Source organism: Dermochelys coriacea, chromosome 7, assembly GCF_009764565.3.
Source record: "Dermochelys coriacea isolate rDerCor1 chromosome 7, rDerCor1.pri.v4, whole genome shotgun sequence".
In the NCBI taxonomy this organism is placed as follows: domain Eukaryota; kingdom Metazoa; phylum Chordata; order Testudines; family Dermochelyidae; genus Dermochelys; species Dermochelys coriacea.
In genome coordinates this window covers 23,139,785-23,155,845 of record NC_050074.1, presented here as the reverse complement: position 1 = coordinate 23,155,845, position 16,061 = coordinate 23,139,785, and the positions used below count along the sequence as shown (strand labels likewise).

The 16,061-nt window shown below is 44.5% G+C and overlaps 1 protein-coding gene across 2 annotated transcripts in view; it reads right to left on the bottom strand.

The window, feature by feature from the left end:
• Positions 1-5,866: 5,866 nt before the first annotated feature.
• ABTB1 (ankyrin repeat and BTB domain containing 1) overlaps positions 5,867-16,061 on the bottom strand; it is a 38,517-nt gene continuing 28,322 nt past the window's right edge. For both annotated transcript variants that reach the window (XM_038410079.2, XM_038410083.2), the window contains 3 exons: positions 15,792-15,959; positions 12,069-12,269; positions 5,867-10,178 (listed from right to left, as the gene is read on the bottom strand). In XM_038410079.2, the coding sequence (XP_038266007.1) occupies positions 9,972-10,178; positions 12,069-12,269; positions 15,792-15,959 (576 nt within the window). In that variant the 3' untranslated portion in view covers positions 5,867-9,971. The remainder of the gene's footprint in view (positions 10,179-12,068; positions 12,270-15,791; positions 15,960-16,061) is intronic.

Sequence of the window (16,061 nt, the reverse complement as noted above, 5' to 3'; positions counted from 1 at the left end):
GACGGCTCCTCTCTGCCCTGTCGCCCCACTCAGCAGCTTCTGCCTGCCTCCTGGCCAGACCCCAGTGCACCTCTGCCTCTGGTTGGGCCCCTCCAGGCCAGCGGGTCTTGAGGGAGCCTGGCTGATCATGCCACTCCCAAGGGACTGGAGCAATTCCCCACCCCGGGACCAGCCCTGGCTGCACTGCTGGCTCAGCCCGGCAGACACAGTCGCCTCCCAGAGGGCCGGTGAGTGTGGCCAGGAGGCAGGGCATGGGGGAGTGGGTCTCTGAAGGGGTGCTGCTGGGCTGTGAGGGGGCAGGGAAGAACTGTGTGTGTTGGGGCTCTAGGGTGTGTGTGGGGGTCACTGGGTAGGGGTGGTGCTGTGCAGAATGTTGTGCATTTGTGACAGGGTTGGGGGGGGCCTGGGCATAAGGAGTCGGGGGTGTTGAGTGCAGAGGGCTCTGTGATGTGGCGTGGCGTGGGCCCACCCCCCAAGGGGAAGGGACATGCTGGCAGCATGGGCCATTGTGTGTCTGGCAACTGCCGGTTTGTAAATAGTGCCCTGGCACTGGGCTGGATGGAGCAGGGTCAGCCCTCCCATGCCATGCCCCTGGCCGTCCCCTTGCTCTGGGGACTGACCCCCCACGCTATGCTCCATTGCCCTCAAGGGGGCCCACAAATATGTTTGGCGCCGGGCCCACAAAAGCTTAATCCGGCCCTGTCTGCACATCCTTCCTTTGGGAGCAGTGGTATATCAGTGATCAGACAGCTTTCTCAAGCCAGCTTTCTCAAGCCAAAGTACTGTTTAATCTTAACAGTTGAAACAAAGCACACCATAGGAGAAAAAAAAATTTTTTAACAGGCTACATAAACAAGCTACACAAACCTAAAGCCCCATCACCCTGTGGTATCTGGCCAGGCAGGGTTTGCTGCTTCAGACCCGCCAGCAGAGTCTGACTATCTCAGTCCATTCTCTACAAACAGCTCTCCAACAACTGCCTCACCCTCTCTCCAGTGAGTGACTTTAACAGTTTAGTATCCTTTTGATCTTCTTACTTGCAGCCTTGGCAACGCAAATCTTGTAACTTTGGCGAGAGGCATTATCTTTTAATGACCCCTCCTCTGTTTAGTGTGATGTTGTTTATCTGGAGCTATCGTGGTGCCTTCCTGCTTGTTTCTTAATAACACGACTATTAAACTAAACCAACATATGCCTGCAGTAAGCATTCCAGTAATCCAATACAGCCAGATGGTAACTCTCCCAATAGCCAGGTCACATATAGTGTCTATAAATTATTAGAGATCAGCCCCATGCCCTTCATGACTCCTTGGGAGGTAGAGTTTAATTTAGGCATTGGATTAGCTTTCTCTCTCCATGGGACTAAATCAGGCTGTGGATGCTCTTCAATGCCTGGACTATTTCCAGAAATCCAGATGAAAAAATTCCTAAGAGATTAATTAAGAGTTTGTATGAATCTCCTGATATGCACTAATGTCTAATTACAGGAAACTTGGTGAAGAAATCTGTTTAGCCCAGAAGGAGGTGAATAGTCTAGCTGAGGAAGCATTTATTCCATCTCCCAAGAAAATATCTACAGAGAAGAAAGTATGGAGGGACCGGGGAGAGGATTTAGTGAGGCAGCTAAGGCTACAATAAGAGAGAACTGTCAGGACAATGGCTAATGCTATTCCTTAACTATTTTCAAGTTTTAAGAAAGTTTCCCTAAATAAGAGAGAATAAAACAAGACTCAGCCACTCAAAGGCGATGGACCAAATCCTGGTATCCTGAGTCAAAGTTACCAATCAAGTCAATGGAACTTTAGGTTTACTGAGGACAGCAAGATTTAGCTCTAAATTTCTTTCCACAATTATTGTTTTTAATTTAAAAACTGGCCTTTCCTCTGGAAAATGGTGAGACCTGCACAGCTTTTCTAAAAGCAAAGCAGCACTCTGAATAAGACTTCCACTTAGGAATAGATTATGTGCCAGATGCAAGCTCACATTACAAATATATCATCATTTGAAGTTACTGCTTCCTTCACTTTGGATTACAGGGTTGGTTTTCTGGCAGGAAGCTTCTCACCACTGCTAACACCAATGGAGCTGCGCCTGCATTAACAATTTTGGGATCCCTAATGGAGATAACCTCCACCACGCACTGATGTTTTTACCACTGTCTTCGAACCCTGCTCAAAGCAGGTGTATGTGACATGGTGTTAACGTCACTGGCTGCAGGAACTTAGTCTGGACCAGTGCTCACACAACTTCAGGGGTGCTGGAACAATTTTTATAGTCAGGAGGCTGAGAGCCATTGAACCAAACTGTAAACCCTGTATATAATGGAAACCACTTCAAGACAGGAGGTGCGGCAATGTCCCCTCCCAACCCCACCACACTCCTAGTTCCAACTCCTATGCACAGCACTCATCTGTAGAGGGGTGCTGCACGAATGGGAACTTTTTTCCAACCCCCCCTAGTGGGGACAAGGCCTTACCTACCAAGTTATCAGTTCAAGATTCTTACTGAGAGCACAATCAGCACTTTGCAGCAGAGTAGGGAACAAATCATTTTCTAATTCTGTTTCTTCTGAAGTAGAAGATGACAACTGTTTAGCTAGCAGCATACACCATCACTACAAAGCAAGTTAGGTCAGGGAGTGAGGAATGCTGTGCCTACTTGACCCTCTGTGGGGAATTCAGGGACACACAAGAGTTACCCAAGCTAAAACTTGTCCAGGACACCAGGCTCAACACATTCATCTCTTGCAAAAAAAATTCTAAAAATCTTCAGTGACCACAAGTAATCAGGATCTGAAGAGCAAGAGCCCCTCTGAAATACTCTCCTGTCCATCTTGTATTGTGTTCTCAGTGTCTCAGCAACAGTGTTTTTGAGGAGAGGGGAAAGGAAACGAGGCCATTGATAAGTTGGGTCTTAAAACTACTTGGTAAAGTTCTTCTTGGTCTGGGGGCAGTAATCAATTCTAGAGCAGCAGAATGCTGGCTCCACTGTTATGGAAGTATTTTAAATTAAATTAATAGAAATATTAGTTTTGTGCTGTTCTGTGCCTGAATTATATTAGAATGCTCACTTCTTTAGATGTTAATTATGGGAGATCAAAGCTGATCTTTCCAGTAAGGGCTAAGATGATCCTACCATTCTCTGTCCGAGCAGAGGATTTCATACTACAGTATTACTTTATTTGCCTGAAGTGCAGATTTCTATGTACAGATTCTCTCTCTCAGTTGATCAGTGTCACTTGTCAGGCAACTCCCTGTCACTAACCATAATGGCATCAGGATGCTCCTGTCCACCCGAAACGATGGGATAAGAGAACCTCTTCCTCCCATCCTTTAACAGGGCAATTATTACACCCTAACACACAGACCAGCTCCCCTAAATACACGATACAAATCCCAAGTTTCTTCAATATAAGAATACATACAGTCCAAATAAAAGTTTATTCAAGTATTTTCTACAAGTCTTACCTGCCAGGGTCTTCTCAGCCCAGCAGACAGCACTCTTCCTCGGTGCACTTCTTCCAAGCACTAGCTGAGAAGGAGAGGAGCCTGAATTATAAAGGCCCAAGACTCCTCCCCTTTCCCAGCATACCTAGCAAGAGGAGCACAATGGCCAGGCCTCCCTTCCCCCACTCTCTTATAGGAGTGATTCAGACAGCCTCACCTGGCTTTTCTCCTCTCTCTTTCCAGTGAAGAGCCCGTTTTGAACCATGCCTTGAGATCAATGTGGAAAGAGCCTGGAGCTTTCCCTGGACTTGCTTCTTGATCTTTTCCAGTCCTGGAGCCTCTAACACTGTGGGAAAAGAGGAGCTGTCTCTTAAGCTCTGAGAGGAGGGAGTGTATCTCAGGAGCCTGGCAAACAGAACCTTGGGAATATGGCAAGCTCATTAGCTGGCATTGAAGTCCCTTCCTCGAGTCCCCTTCTTTATTCTCCAGCAATTGCTTGCTGTCACATTCCCTTCAAATCTTACTAACCTCAGGGCATTATGGGAGAAGTGCCTCATCAAAAAAAGTATGTGCAATACTGCAGGGCTTTTTTCCCTCAAAAAAATGTTGATCATTCTTAACGGCTGTCATGTCTCTAGGCACCTCTTTGATTTCTAAGCTTAATTTTTCGTGTGCATTTAATGCTCATGAAAGGTACTGGATTGACAGCCCTGGAAACCAAAGTCCATTTTATCTGCCAAAGAAGTAGAGTATGGCCAGGTAGGTATAGCCAAGATCTTTCTCTCTCTCGCACACACTTCCAACAGCATTCCACAATCCAACCCTGAGGGGCCACTTCTTTTGCCAGGAAGGGAGTTCAGTCTCTATTTGACTCTTGCTTTTCTTCCAAGACAAACAAACACTTTGGATAAGTGTAGAGTCCTTGTTTAAACTCAGGTTTCAGAGTAGCAGCCGTGTTAGTCTGTATTCGCAAAAAGAAAAGGAGTACTTGTGGCACCTTAGAGACTAACAAATTTATTAGAGCATAAGCTTTCGTGAGCCGATGAAGTGAGCTGTAGCTCACGAAAGCTTATGCTCTAATAAATTTGTTAGTCTCTAAGGTGCCACAAGTACTCCTTTTCTTCTTGTTTAAACTGTGGTTCTACTCTGATATGTGGGTTCCAATGCGGGCTCTGTCTCTTAACCCCATGCTAGATTTGTTTTGTTTCCAAGAACTGCTCTAACTACCAGGCCCCCAAACTCTCTCCGGAATCTGGGAGTCAGAGCTCCCTCTGCCTTTAACTTCATCACTGGCAAAGACTCCGCAACTAGAACATGTACATCATCTGCTGAACTGTTAACTACATTTAATCCAAAATTGAATCCCGCTCCCAGAAATGTGTGGACTTTGCAGTGCAAACAGGAGCAAGATATAGAGAAAACTTCATTCAGTCGATAGACAGAGCAGAGGAATCTGTCAACACACAGTGAATGAGGTCTGTTAACTGAGAACGTGCCATTTTTAGAAACTGGCCATAAATGCACCAACACAAACTACTTGAGCAGGTAAAAGATAATCCAATCCATGGCTTTTACTCTAGGGTCTCAGCAAATTCCACTTTCACCATGAATAGCCTGCTTAAAACACTGTTGTCCTTCTGGTACAAATCACAAACTGAAGACTGATCACTGTCTGAACTTTTCAAAACTAAGTCCCTTCAGTCAGTTTCAAGTCATTCAAAGGTTTCTATGCTTCCCCCAGGAATACTGTATGTTCTAGAGCTACCTAGCATGCACTTGGGTCTTTACTTCCGTAGGTGCTGGGTACCCACAACTCTCACTGAAGTCAATGGGAGCTGTAGGTGTTCAGCACCTTTACCAGTCAGGTCACTACTGTTTGCTACAGAAACAACATTCTAGCAATTTGGCTACATATGGGGTCTGAAGGGGGAGACAAAAGTCTGCTCTCTTCTCAGAGATGGAGGTGGATGCGGCTGGGATACTTCTGTGATCTTGAGGTTTCTTCCATTAAATTACTTGTGCCTCAGGGAAAGCCCCCAAAGCACACTGGTGTCAAAATAATCTCTGACATAATTCAATGGAGTTACACTAGGGATGAATTTGGCCCAGGCAGGGCAATAGTAATAAGGCAAGACATTCCAGGGGGGGAAGAAGAAAGCCCATATGTGGAGAAAAAAATAAAAACACTCTCAATTCTTTGCTGTTGTGTTGTATCAGGGATTATATGACTGGCCCACTGGGGGGGGGGGTGGAAACGCACATTTTCCCCCACTGCTTGAGAGCAGAAAAAAAAATAGTTATTTGGTGGGTGGGTGGGGATGTGGAGTGCAGGCTAAACGTACCACCTGGGTCTTTTCAGAAATAAAGTCACGCAGACATCATTAGGGTCATTAACAAACAGGCCGCAGCAGAGACAGGCATAGTGAAATATACATTTTTTTTATTGCTGCACACATGCTCACACATTACATTTTTAAATATTTTTATTATAATATATTGCTGCTCTGATAAACTTTACAATTTTCTTATTTCAACAAATTGCTAATCGTAAATTAAGAGGATGGGGATAGCAGAACAGAACACAAAAAAAGACTAACAAGAGAAATCCTAATTTTTCATCTTGCAATAAAATTATTTGCAACACTAAAGTGAGTTCAACACATGTTACAAACCAATTTATTTATTTTACAATTAAGGAGCTTGTTCTGTAGGTTAACCACCTGCTTATCTGTTTTTCAGAGAGATGAAGGAGCCCTAGATACTTGGTAATTGGACAATCCAGTTTAGTTCAGAGATTTGGCCACTATGTACAGCTGGACAGACAAGGTGTTCCGAATTCATCCAGCACATTTAACAAAACTGCATTACCAGGGAGGAAAATAAAAATGACACATTGACCTTTAATCCCACAAGTTACAACTTCTAAGTGCCTTTAGCAGTGGGCGGGCTTCACCCGCCCACTTCCTGGATCCCAATAAGACAACTTCTAAGTGGTTCCCTGCTTAAAGGGACAGGAATGGACACATTTAAGAACAGCTGCATGGAAAATACTTACAAACTGTGGGGCTGCCATTTCACCCATTTTTGTACCACTCTCCTTTTTACTTTAAGAGTTAAGATACCTGCATGGAAAAAGGATAGTGTTTTTCTCAACAGTCCTGCTCCTGAATCTTACTTCCAACACACACCATGCTTTGAGGGCAAAGGCCAAATTCACTGCTGGTGTAAATCCATCTAAATTGGTAGCCCGTAGTCTTCTGGATGGAAGGGGGGGAATGTCACAACAGTTGCTGAGAAAAGGAAGGTTGTGTTGCAAGCAGAGTGACTGAGAAATGTATACAGCAGGAGCAGAGAAGAGGTGATAAAAACCTGAGCATCATGCTTATATACAAAGTCATATGTAGTTATAAAGGGAATAGAAAGGCAGGTGAATCGTACCAGTTTAGCTAGAAGGTTGTTTCTGAATAACAGGTTTTGCAGGATCTTTAAAGAGCTTACATCTCAGAGGGTGAGACAACACTCACTCCTTCCCCTGAGACAAAATACAAGGGATTTAGCATTAGTCTATCCAGCCCTTCCCCCCACATCTTAAATTGAGAGACGCTTCACCAGCTGCAGGTTACTTTTGGCTCTCAGAACTTCACTGTCCTGTCGTTCTGTCCTTCAGCCAAAGCTAATCTGTGCTCTGTAGATGGATACTGAAGTACACAGACCTAGGGTGTTCTAAAATACACACATTTAAGGAGCAGAACATACAGTTCCTCTTTCCATGTCACTATTCTGATACAGGACCAGGCATGCACTCTATGGAATCAAGATGCTGGCACCTGCCTGCAAAAAGCAAGCCAGAAAACTCACCTGTTTCCCCAAAGGAATTTCTAACAGAAATAGAGGCAGATCCTGCTCAAATAGCTCAACACCCTCCAGAGACACACACTTCCCCAAAGATGCCTCGTCTGCAGGAGACACCACAAAAATATGGATAAGAAGAATTCTCTGGAGGCTGGGAGAGCCAGTACATAGCTGAAAACTCTCAGCTCTGACAACGCATCTCAGTCCTGACCTACTAGTCTATTCTTGGGCTTCCACACACAACTCTGCTGATACAGCTCAACTCCGCCGGCAATACCCACTACTCTACCGACACTGAGCCTTTTGGAGTCTTAGCCAAACTATGTAGCAACTTCATAATCATAACTAAACCAAGACAATCAAATGCAATTTCATTAGCTGTCCAAGCCACTTCAGAAGCCAGGCTAGCAGATGGGAAAGGACAACATAAAGCCCACATAACGCAGTCCTTGCCATACAGGGGAACTTAAATCCCTTCCCTTGCTTATGTTGGAAAAATGTTACCAGAAGCACGGTCAGAGGAGCTGTTGGGGACCCAGATCACCTATCTTCATGAACAATTCAAAGGGGCAACACATGAAAGCACAAGTCACAGGGGTGTGGTTTTAAACCCCTGCATCATGCAGTTACTGTAAACAGCAACATCCACCAGTGACAGCAGCACCAACATTTTGATAGGATTCCTCATGCAACTAATACAGCCCAATTTTCTCCCCCCTCCCAGGCCCCAAGTACTGCAGAAAGAATCCACTTCCCTTCCCCTGACAAATCAACTCTCATGTAGTACATAATTCTGAGGAGACTTAGTAACACAGAGCACTCAAAGTCCTTGGCAGCATTAAATTTCCAACATTATGATACTTCCTCTGTCTCCCACCATTAAGCCACGCGCTTCCTATGACTCTCTACAGGGTAAGAGCAGTTAAGTCTCCATGCTTTGCTCTCTGGGAAAACCCGACAGTGAATCCTTGGGACTCTGATGACAACTCTAGAAAGTCTAGCAACCATAGTGCATCCTTGTGACAAGAGACAGGAGATTTATGAAGAAAACAAAATCTGGGTGCAGGCAAGATTTTGTGATCGTAGATCCCCTTCCTCTCTTTAGCCAACACCAAGAAAATAGCCTGACCTCACTCACAAGTTAAAGAGAGGATGTAATTGTCCTGTACTCTGGCAATAATGTCTCTTTGGAGTATTACCCAGTATGAGCACACAGGACCACTGAATCCAACCTGAAGTCATTTCATAACCCTAACATCCTGTAAAATTGCAACGTCCAGCCATGCTGTCACACAAAACAGAGCGACAAGTAAAACTTTAGCTACATTTCCACCTCTGAGGGTATCTAGAAACAGGACAACATTAAAGAGGGACATCTAGTGAGACAGGATGGGTTGTAACAGCGAAGGGCTGTAACAGCATGGGAGCAGGGCTCGGAGAGCTAGTCCATATGATTAGATGTACTTAGTGCAACTGCTGGCTGATGTTGAGAAAAGAGGGAAAGACCAGCACCATCCCTCTCTAAAAGCCAAGGGAGACCAGATTTCTAAAGATAATATCTACTGCAGAGGAAGAATCCCCAAACACGTTTGCAAGGATGAACAATTAGCTTCTTGAAGAACAAGGAACTCAAGGCCAGAGTAAAGTCAGAAGATGAAAGAGCAGGACAGATGAACTGCAACAGGCCTTGTAAAGCTCCCTTTTCCTTGTAACCCACCCTTAAACTTTGATAAGTCTCTCCTTCATCCTGACACAACAGGCCAAAAAAAGAATATGTGGCAACTCTGAGAGGAAAGGAGCTGCTCCCCTGTTAGAGTGAGACAAGGGCAGTACCTCTGCATCAGTGCCTTTGAAAAGTCACTGGCTCTTTAGCAGACTGGGTCTCTATCCTGCGGCTCTCAAATGTATTTCTACAGGTTTATATTTGGGACATGCATTAAACAAAGTATCCAGAAAAGAAATCATTCAATTTAGCCATGTCCCCCGAACAAGGATACACTGTCACAATCTGTCAGAATCTGGATTTAAAACCTAAACTTCCATACTACACGGAGGGTGTAAATCCAGGTACCAATGCTTGGAGGATCCCAGTAGTTTGTGACTGAGAAACAGGAAGAGCAGGTGAAGTCAGCTAACGCCCCATAAGGCTAAATTCCTGTGCCCCATTAGTATGCCATCCTCTCTGCTAACTCCCCATAATCCTGACAGCGAAAGACCAGCCAGTTTAATTCTAATAGATTCCCTTACACTCAGCGTAATCCATTTTTGTTCCCTTGATAAACTATACAAGAACCCTGGTTTGAACCAGTTTCAGAAATGATTGCTGGCTAAGAGGGTGGGGCAGCTCCTGGGGCCAGATGTCATGGAGTCCATTAAAAGAGCTCCATTAGCCACATAGTTGGCAGTTCCCTCTCAGTGCTTTATCGTACAAGCAGTAACTATCAAACTGGTCTGCACTTTGGGATCGTATTAACGGAAGGAAAAAAACAAAACATGTGAGAGTCCAGCCATGAATGAATTAAAAGGAAACCATGCCTGCGGGGGTGGGTGGGAAGGAGGAGAGAAAAAAGAAAAAAGTCATTTGACTAAGACTCATATGTTCTTGCACTCAGAGGTAACCCACTGGAGGTCACACAGGTTGTTCTCTGCATCCAACAGCAGGATTTACAGACTTCAGCACTCGAGCCCTATACTGGCCAGGAGGTTTTCCAGTGCCTCTAGTTTCTGGTTGGCCTCCTCGATGGCACTGTAAGTCTGCACATTGCTGGTGATGTGGAAGCGGATGTCGTCCACCAGGGGGATGGAATCGGTCTCCTGCCGTTCCTCCACCGCCTCAGCATTCTCCTTCACCGCAGCCGCAAACTCCTCCAACTCCACCAACTGGAAGGATGAAGACAAGACATCGATTAGGGAAACTACAAGGCTGATGGGAAGTGGCAACGTGATGTTCAGCTTTCACCACTTAAGTCACCAGTTCAAATCGAGCTCAGGCTGGTAATGAGTGAAAGTCTGGAGAGTTCAGGAACCTGGGTTTGTGAAATGAATTGGAGGGTCTCGGCTTAGTTACCACTGAGAAAATGACCAAAACAAGGTCATCCCCATTGCTGGCGCTTCTGATGAGACTTCCAACAAGGAGGATACAGAGTGCCAAGGACTGAATAGCCCCTGGAGACTGAATTCTCCTTTCACACTCTGCAGGAGTCCTTCCAGGTTCAGCATGAGGCACACCAGCAAGGGGCAGCCCACAGGAAAAGCTTGTCCTGCCATTGACAAGACTGTATCTGCTCTATGGATAGACACAAGGATTCAGTCTTCAGGGCTGTCAATCCTGTACCTTTAACCAGCAGGAAAAAGACTCAAACGTTTAAAGAGCAGACAAAACCTGTCACTAGGCTGCAACCCCTTCTCCCCTTCAGTGTATTGTTGTAAACACACACTGACCAAACATCCATCATTGCAGTGTTTGGGCAACATTTCCATGAACTCACAAAATTTCCCCCAAAGCAGAGAGAGAGAGAGAGAGAGAGGAAGAAACCAGGAAACAAACCTCCACAGGGAAAGCCAACAGCTCCTGTCGTGGCAGAGACAGACAAGAGATGTCAATCTTGCAATGGAACTTTAGGCCTGGTCTATACTACACTGTTTTGCCAAGAACTTCCCATCATTGCCCATACCAATTCAGCTCTCCTAGAGAAAGCGCTACTGTAGAGAAGGGGCTGACATCTGCTGGCAATCTAACTAATGGGTCATCTCAACTTGCTCTGTGCTCCACTAGATGACACAGTTCGTGGTCCCCTGGAGCCCTCCCTGCATCAGCACTCCCACTGTTCTTAGCACTAGTAAAACAATGGGGGAATGCCCTAAAATTGTTAGTCTAAGCAAAGTCCCAGTGGCAAGAATTAAATGTTCCCGATCACTGCTTGTACAGTTCATTCAGCTGTTGGATAAAAATCCCCTTTCCAGAACTCAGTTCTGGTCATAGGCTGATGTGTTGGTTCCCTCATTTATATTGATCAATGGCACTTTTGAAAGAGAAGAACTGTTTGGAAATGATTTTCTTCACTGTTTTCAGAGGCAGGAAAGAGTTGCACACCTTTCTCAAAGCCTCTCAGCTGCAGGTAAAGAATGTTACAGCTCATGTGGGAGTGTTAATTAGAGCCATTTATATAAAACTACTGACCCCACTAGGAACCAAAATACTTAGTAGAAGAACTGAGACTGTCTGTGCCATATGGTCACTGTTTCTTTGCAGACATCACTGACTCCCGGATCTCCAAGCAGCCATAAGAGAGAAAGGCCAAAATAGCAGCGGGAAGGAATGTTTAAATTGATCCTTGTAAATAGGATTCCAGTGTAATAAGATTCAGTATTTAGCTAATCATCAGTAATAAGTTATCCCTATGGAAGCCCCGATAATCTGCTTTTTGGGGGTTGTAATGAATTTGAGGCTACAGTACAAAAGCACTAATTGCACCAGAAAGAGCCATGTATGGAGATGAACACTCCCACCTACCCCCTGCACACAGCACCCCAATGCACATCAGTTGTGATCTGCAGCACTCAATGCTATTCCATAACTGCAGCCTTCTTCACCAGTCATATCAAACTGTGAGATGGGTCCTATTGAAGACCAAGGTGGGACTACAAAATTCACTTCACTTATGACCCAACATCTTCAGAAGTGAAAAGTGCATACATTAAACCATGGCAACACTTAGATGCACATTTAGTAGTCGCACCTGAAACATCTTAGGAAAGGGTTTTGCATACCTTCTCAATGATCTTCGCCATGTACTCCGTGCACTGGTCCTCCAGTCGCGTCAGCTGGAACAGCTTTGCAATCCTCCAGATGTTGACAACATTATCCTCATCAAGTATCTGAGCCAAGGTTCTCCCGCACAAGCGTTTGAGCCCCGGCAATAGATATATGTCTGCTACGCACAGCACGTCATAAGCATTCTCCGGGGACAGCTGGTAATGCAAAGAAGAGAGTCACCATAAAAAAAGTCCTGCCTACACCATGTGCCTCTGTCAGAGATAGATTGCCCTGAGATTTCATTTCAGACATAATATCTTGCAGTTAGGGGAAAAACACCAGTACAGGACTACTAACCCTGAGGAGAGAGCTCTATGCCATCATTCAAGAGACTGAGGCGATGTTTACACTACAGACACTACAGTGGCACAGCCACGGCACTGCAGCACTGTAGTGTAGACACTTGCTATTGTAACAGAAGGGCTTTTTCTGTCACTGTGATTAATCACACCCACAAGAATTCTTCTGCTGACCTAGCAATAGCTACACCAGGACTTACATCGGCTTAACTATTTCTCACACCCCTAAGCGACATCCTAGGTTGACAAAAAAATATATATTTTTTAAAAAATTTACTTAGGAAGTTTTAACAAGTTTACAAACCCTTGCCATGTAAATATGGGAAAGAGAACAATCGTTACAATACTTGTCTTTTTAAACAAAAGCTATTATACACATTTAACAGACTAGGCGCATCAATCAAGATATTTCATAGAATCATAGAAGAATCATAGAACATCAGGGTTGGAAGGGACCTCAGGAGACCATCTAGTCCAACCCCCTGCTCAAAGCAGGACCAATCCCCAATTTTTGCCCCAAATGGCCCCCTCAAGGATTGAACTCACAACCCTGGGTTTAGCAAGCTAATGCTCAAACCACTGAGCTATCTTACTCAGACAAAATACACTCACCTGCAAAAATAAACCCAGCATACTGGTCTAATTTTTTTTTTTTAAATATTAACACTTGATTGTCATGCCCGGGCTGTGTTAAATATGTGTACTGAGTTTTCACTCAGTTTACTGAAATCTCTAGAAATGAAGTATGTGTTATAATGATGCTTACTCTGTAATATGATGGTTAAATAGCAAGGTCTGATGTCTTTTTAAACAAAAAAGTCACAGTCCTAAACCTTGTTCAGACTTTTCTCTCTCTTTTTCCTGGCTGGTCAAATCCTTGACATTTATTTTACTCAATCATCTATGTCACTAATCTGGAACTAGAGTTCTCTTCTGTGCAGTTTTACTATTGCTAATATGAAAGGAACGGTGAAGAGCACTGTTACCCATCTGGATTTGACGGACATGGCATGCACATGCTTTAGAAGAGACCAGGTCATGTAGGATTCTGAGGAGAATGAAATCTTGTATGTTTATGCTAAAAAACTTTACATTTGCAAGTTGGACAGGTACAAGCTGCAATGGTGCAGTGCCTCCACACTAGCCATTCTGGGCCAGGTGCAGTGCTGCCCACATCCACACACAGATACAGATGATCATTTCAAAGTGGGGTTGCACTAGAAGGATTAATTGCACCATTGCAGCTGCAGTGTTTGCATGGCTGTCTACACTAGTACTAGAATAAACAAGATAATTCAGAGCAAGGGTGAATTGGAATGTGACTGGAAAAGTGAATCCTTGTTTGCCACAGTGCACAACTGTACATAAGAATGCAAGGTGTATTAGGAGGCATGCAATAGTTGTTAACGTGCTGTAACAAAGCTATGCAGTTCAAAGCAGCAACAGCAAGGTTGTCGGGGTTATTCAAGTGTTGTTATAGACGCAGGTCTCCCAGATCTGTGCTCCCTGTCACTTTACTTAGTCCAAAGTCATGTGTATACCTTTCTCAAGGACTTTTGCACAGGAGGCTTGCAAATCACCTACCCCTTCCTTAGGGTAATTTGACCACACAGTGCTTGAGTTTCACCCCCACAGTAACTGCAAGTCTCTCTACTGTAGCATCTAATATGATGCTTGGGGAACCTATAAGGTCATGAGCATTTGAACTGAAAACACCAATGCTCGATTGATCACTGTTCAATAAGAAAACAATCAGTTTGATGTTCCTTTTCAAACTTCCCATATATACACATACATATACACACACACAAGTTCCACTCAGCTGCTTATTTTTTCCACTCAGAAACCAAATGCACACACACTCCCCTTTCATTGATAATAAGGGCTGCTGTGAATGACACAACAGTGACAGAAATGTCAATCCTTTGAAAAAGGTGAGGTCATGCAGGATGGGCACTCTGGTTATGTCGGCACTAGACTGGGAAGAAAAAAACACTGTACAAAACTATTGAACTTTGAAAATCTGCCAGGAAAAATAATCAAGAAAACATTAATATAACTTTTCAAACAGATGGCCTCTTTCAACAAAAGCTCATTTGGCTTGGGACTCAAATAGCCACTGGAAAAATATGACTAATAATTTTGGAATGACAGTAAATTGTTTTTAAGCGAGGTGAGCCATCAGGCATAGTGCAGTGCACAAACAGGTAGCATCCAAAGAGCCACTCGAAAGGGAAGGTTGCAGCTAGAACTCCGGTTTGGAAACACTTCTACTTAGCAACAACAGAGAGTTAGCCAGATTCTGGAGGTTCAAAGAGGGGCAGCGGGAACTGGGTCTGGCTGCAGGGCTGTGACAAGATTCTGATGTGCCTTAGGGCTCCTCACCTCCCACTCCACCTATCCTCCAGAGCGTAGACAATAGGACGTTGTGAGCAGAATGAGTTAATGTGAAGAAGTTCTACAGGGTACTAATGACAGCCTCAGCAGGCTAGCCAGTGACTTCCTGTCTGATAAATCATCTCTCTGCCTACCACAGATTCTATATTGCTGCCTGTAGCCAAGCTGGTCAGCAGGAATAAGGTCACAGATGTGCAGGTGGTCACAGCAAACCAAAAGCTAACCCACAGTAGGAATGCCAGAGTAGGAATCTCAGAGTACAGTCTCACTCATACAGGAAAGCCTTAAGCTTTGGAGAGGACACAAACCAGCTCATCGGCATCATTAACCCCTTCAGTGCTGCCAAAAGATGTATAGTGCTGGTTGCACTTTTAATTAGACTGTTAGTTCTTTGAGGCTGGGGATGTCTTTTTGTTATGTGCTTAGCACAATGGGTCCCTGATCTCCGAGTGGGACATCTAGACATTCCAGCGATGCAAATAATTTCTGTTTTAAATGCAAAGATAGGCTGCAATGTCAATAGTAAATGAACAGGCCTCTTAACCTAAGCACACCTGCAAATCTGTTTTCAGCCGCCATCTAGTGGCAGAATTCTGACTGTGTGCCTTTGAGAGCAGTCAGTGCTGCACAGTAGCATTCAGTGGGGAAGAATACACAGCCAGACAAATCATGCATTATGTATCTGGCCTAAGTACCGTGCATCCTAATTTACAGGATATTAATTTAGGATGAAAGATACACATATGGCATTTAGGAGCAGTTGCATTGATGTATTCAGGAAACAAAGTCCCAGCCTAGCCTACAACATGGATAAAACTAAGATACCAGTATTTGGGTTACTAAGGTTCTTCAAGCCAGGTGGGAGAATGGGTGAGTGGTATTTAACAAACCAGCAGCAGGATACTAGAGTATGACACTTCTGCAAAGACATTTAGGCATAACTTGAAGGCGATGAAAGGAGAGAGAGTAGGCTGGTCTCACCTCAGTGTCATCACTGTAGATGTAGTAGAGGACCCTGATGAAGATGTCTTCTGAGATGTTATGAAGGGTCACCACAGGGATGGTGGGCTGAGTCTGCAGCTCCTCGCTCTCACTGAAATGATCCTCAAGGAGGGCTTTGAAGTAATCACTGCGGCCACAGAAAAATGCCTGCATTGGAAAGGAAAAATCCAACACTAGCATCTCCCTTTCTGCTGCACTGAGCCAAACAGCATTAGGCAAGGGATCAACTTTCAGGAATTCATTAAGCAA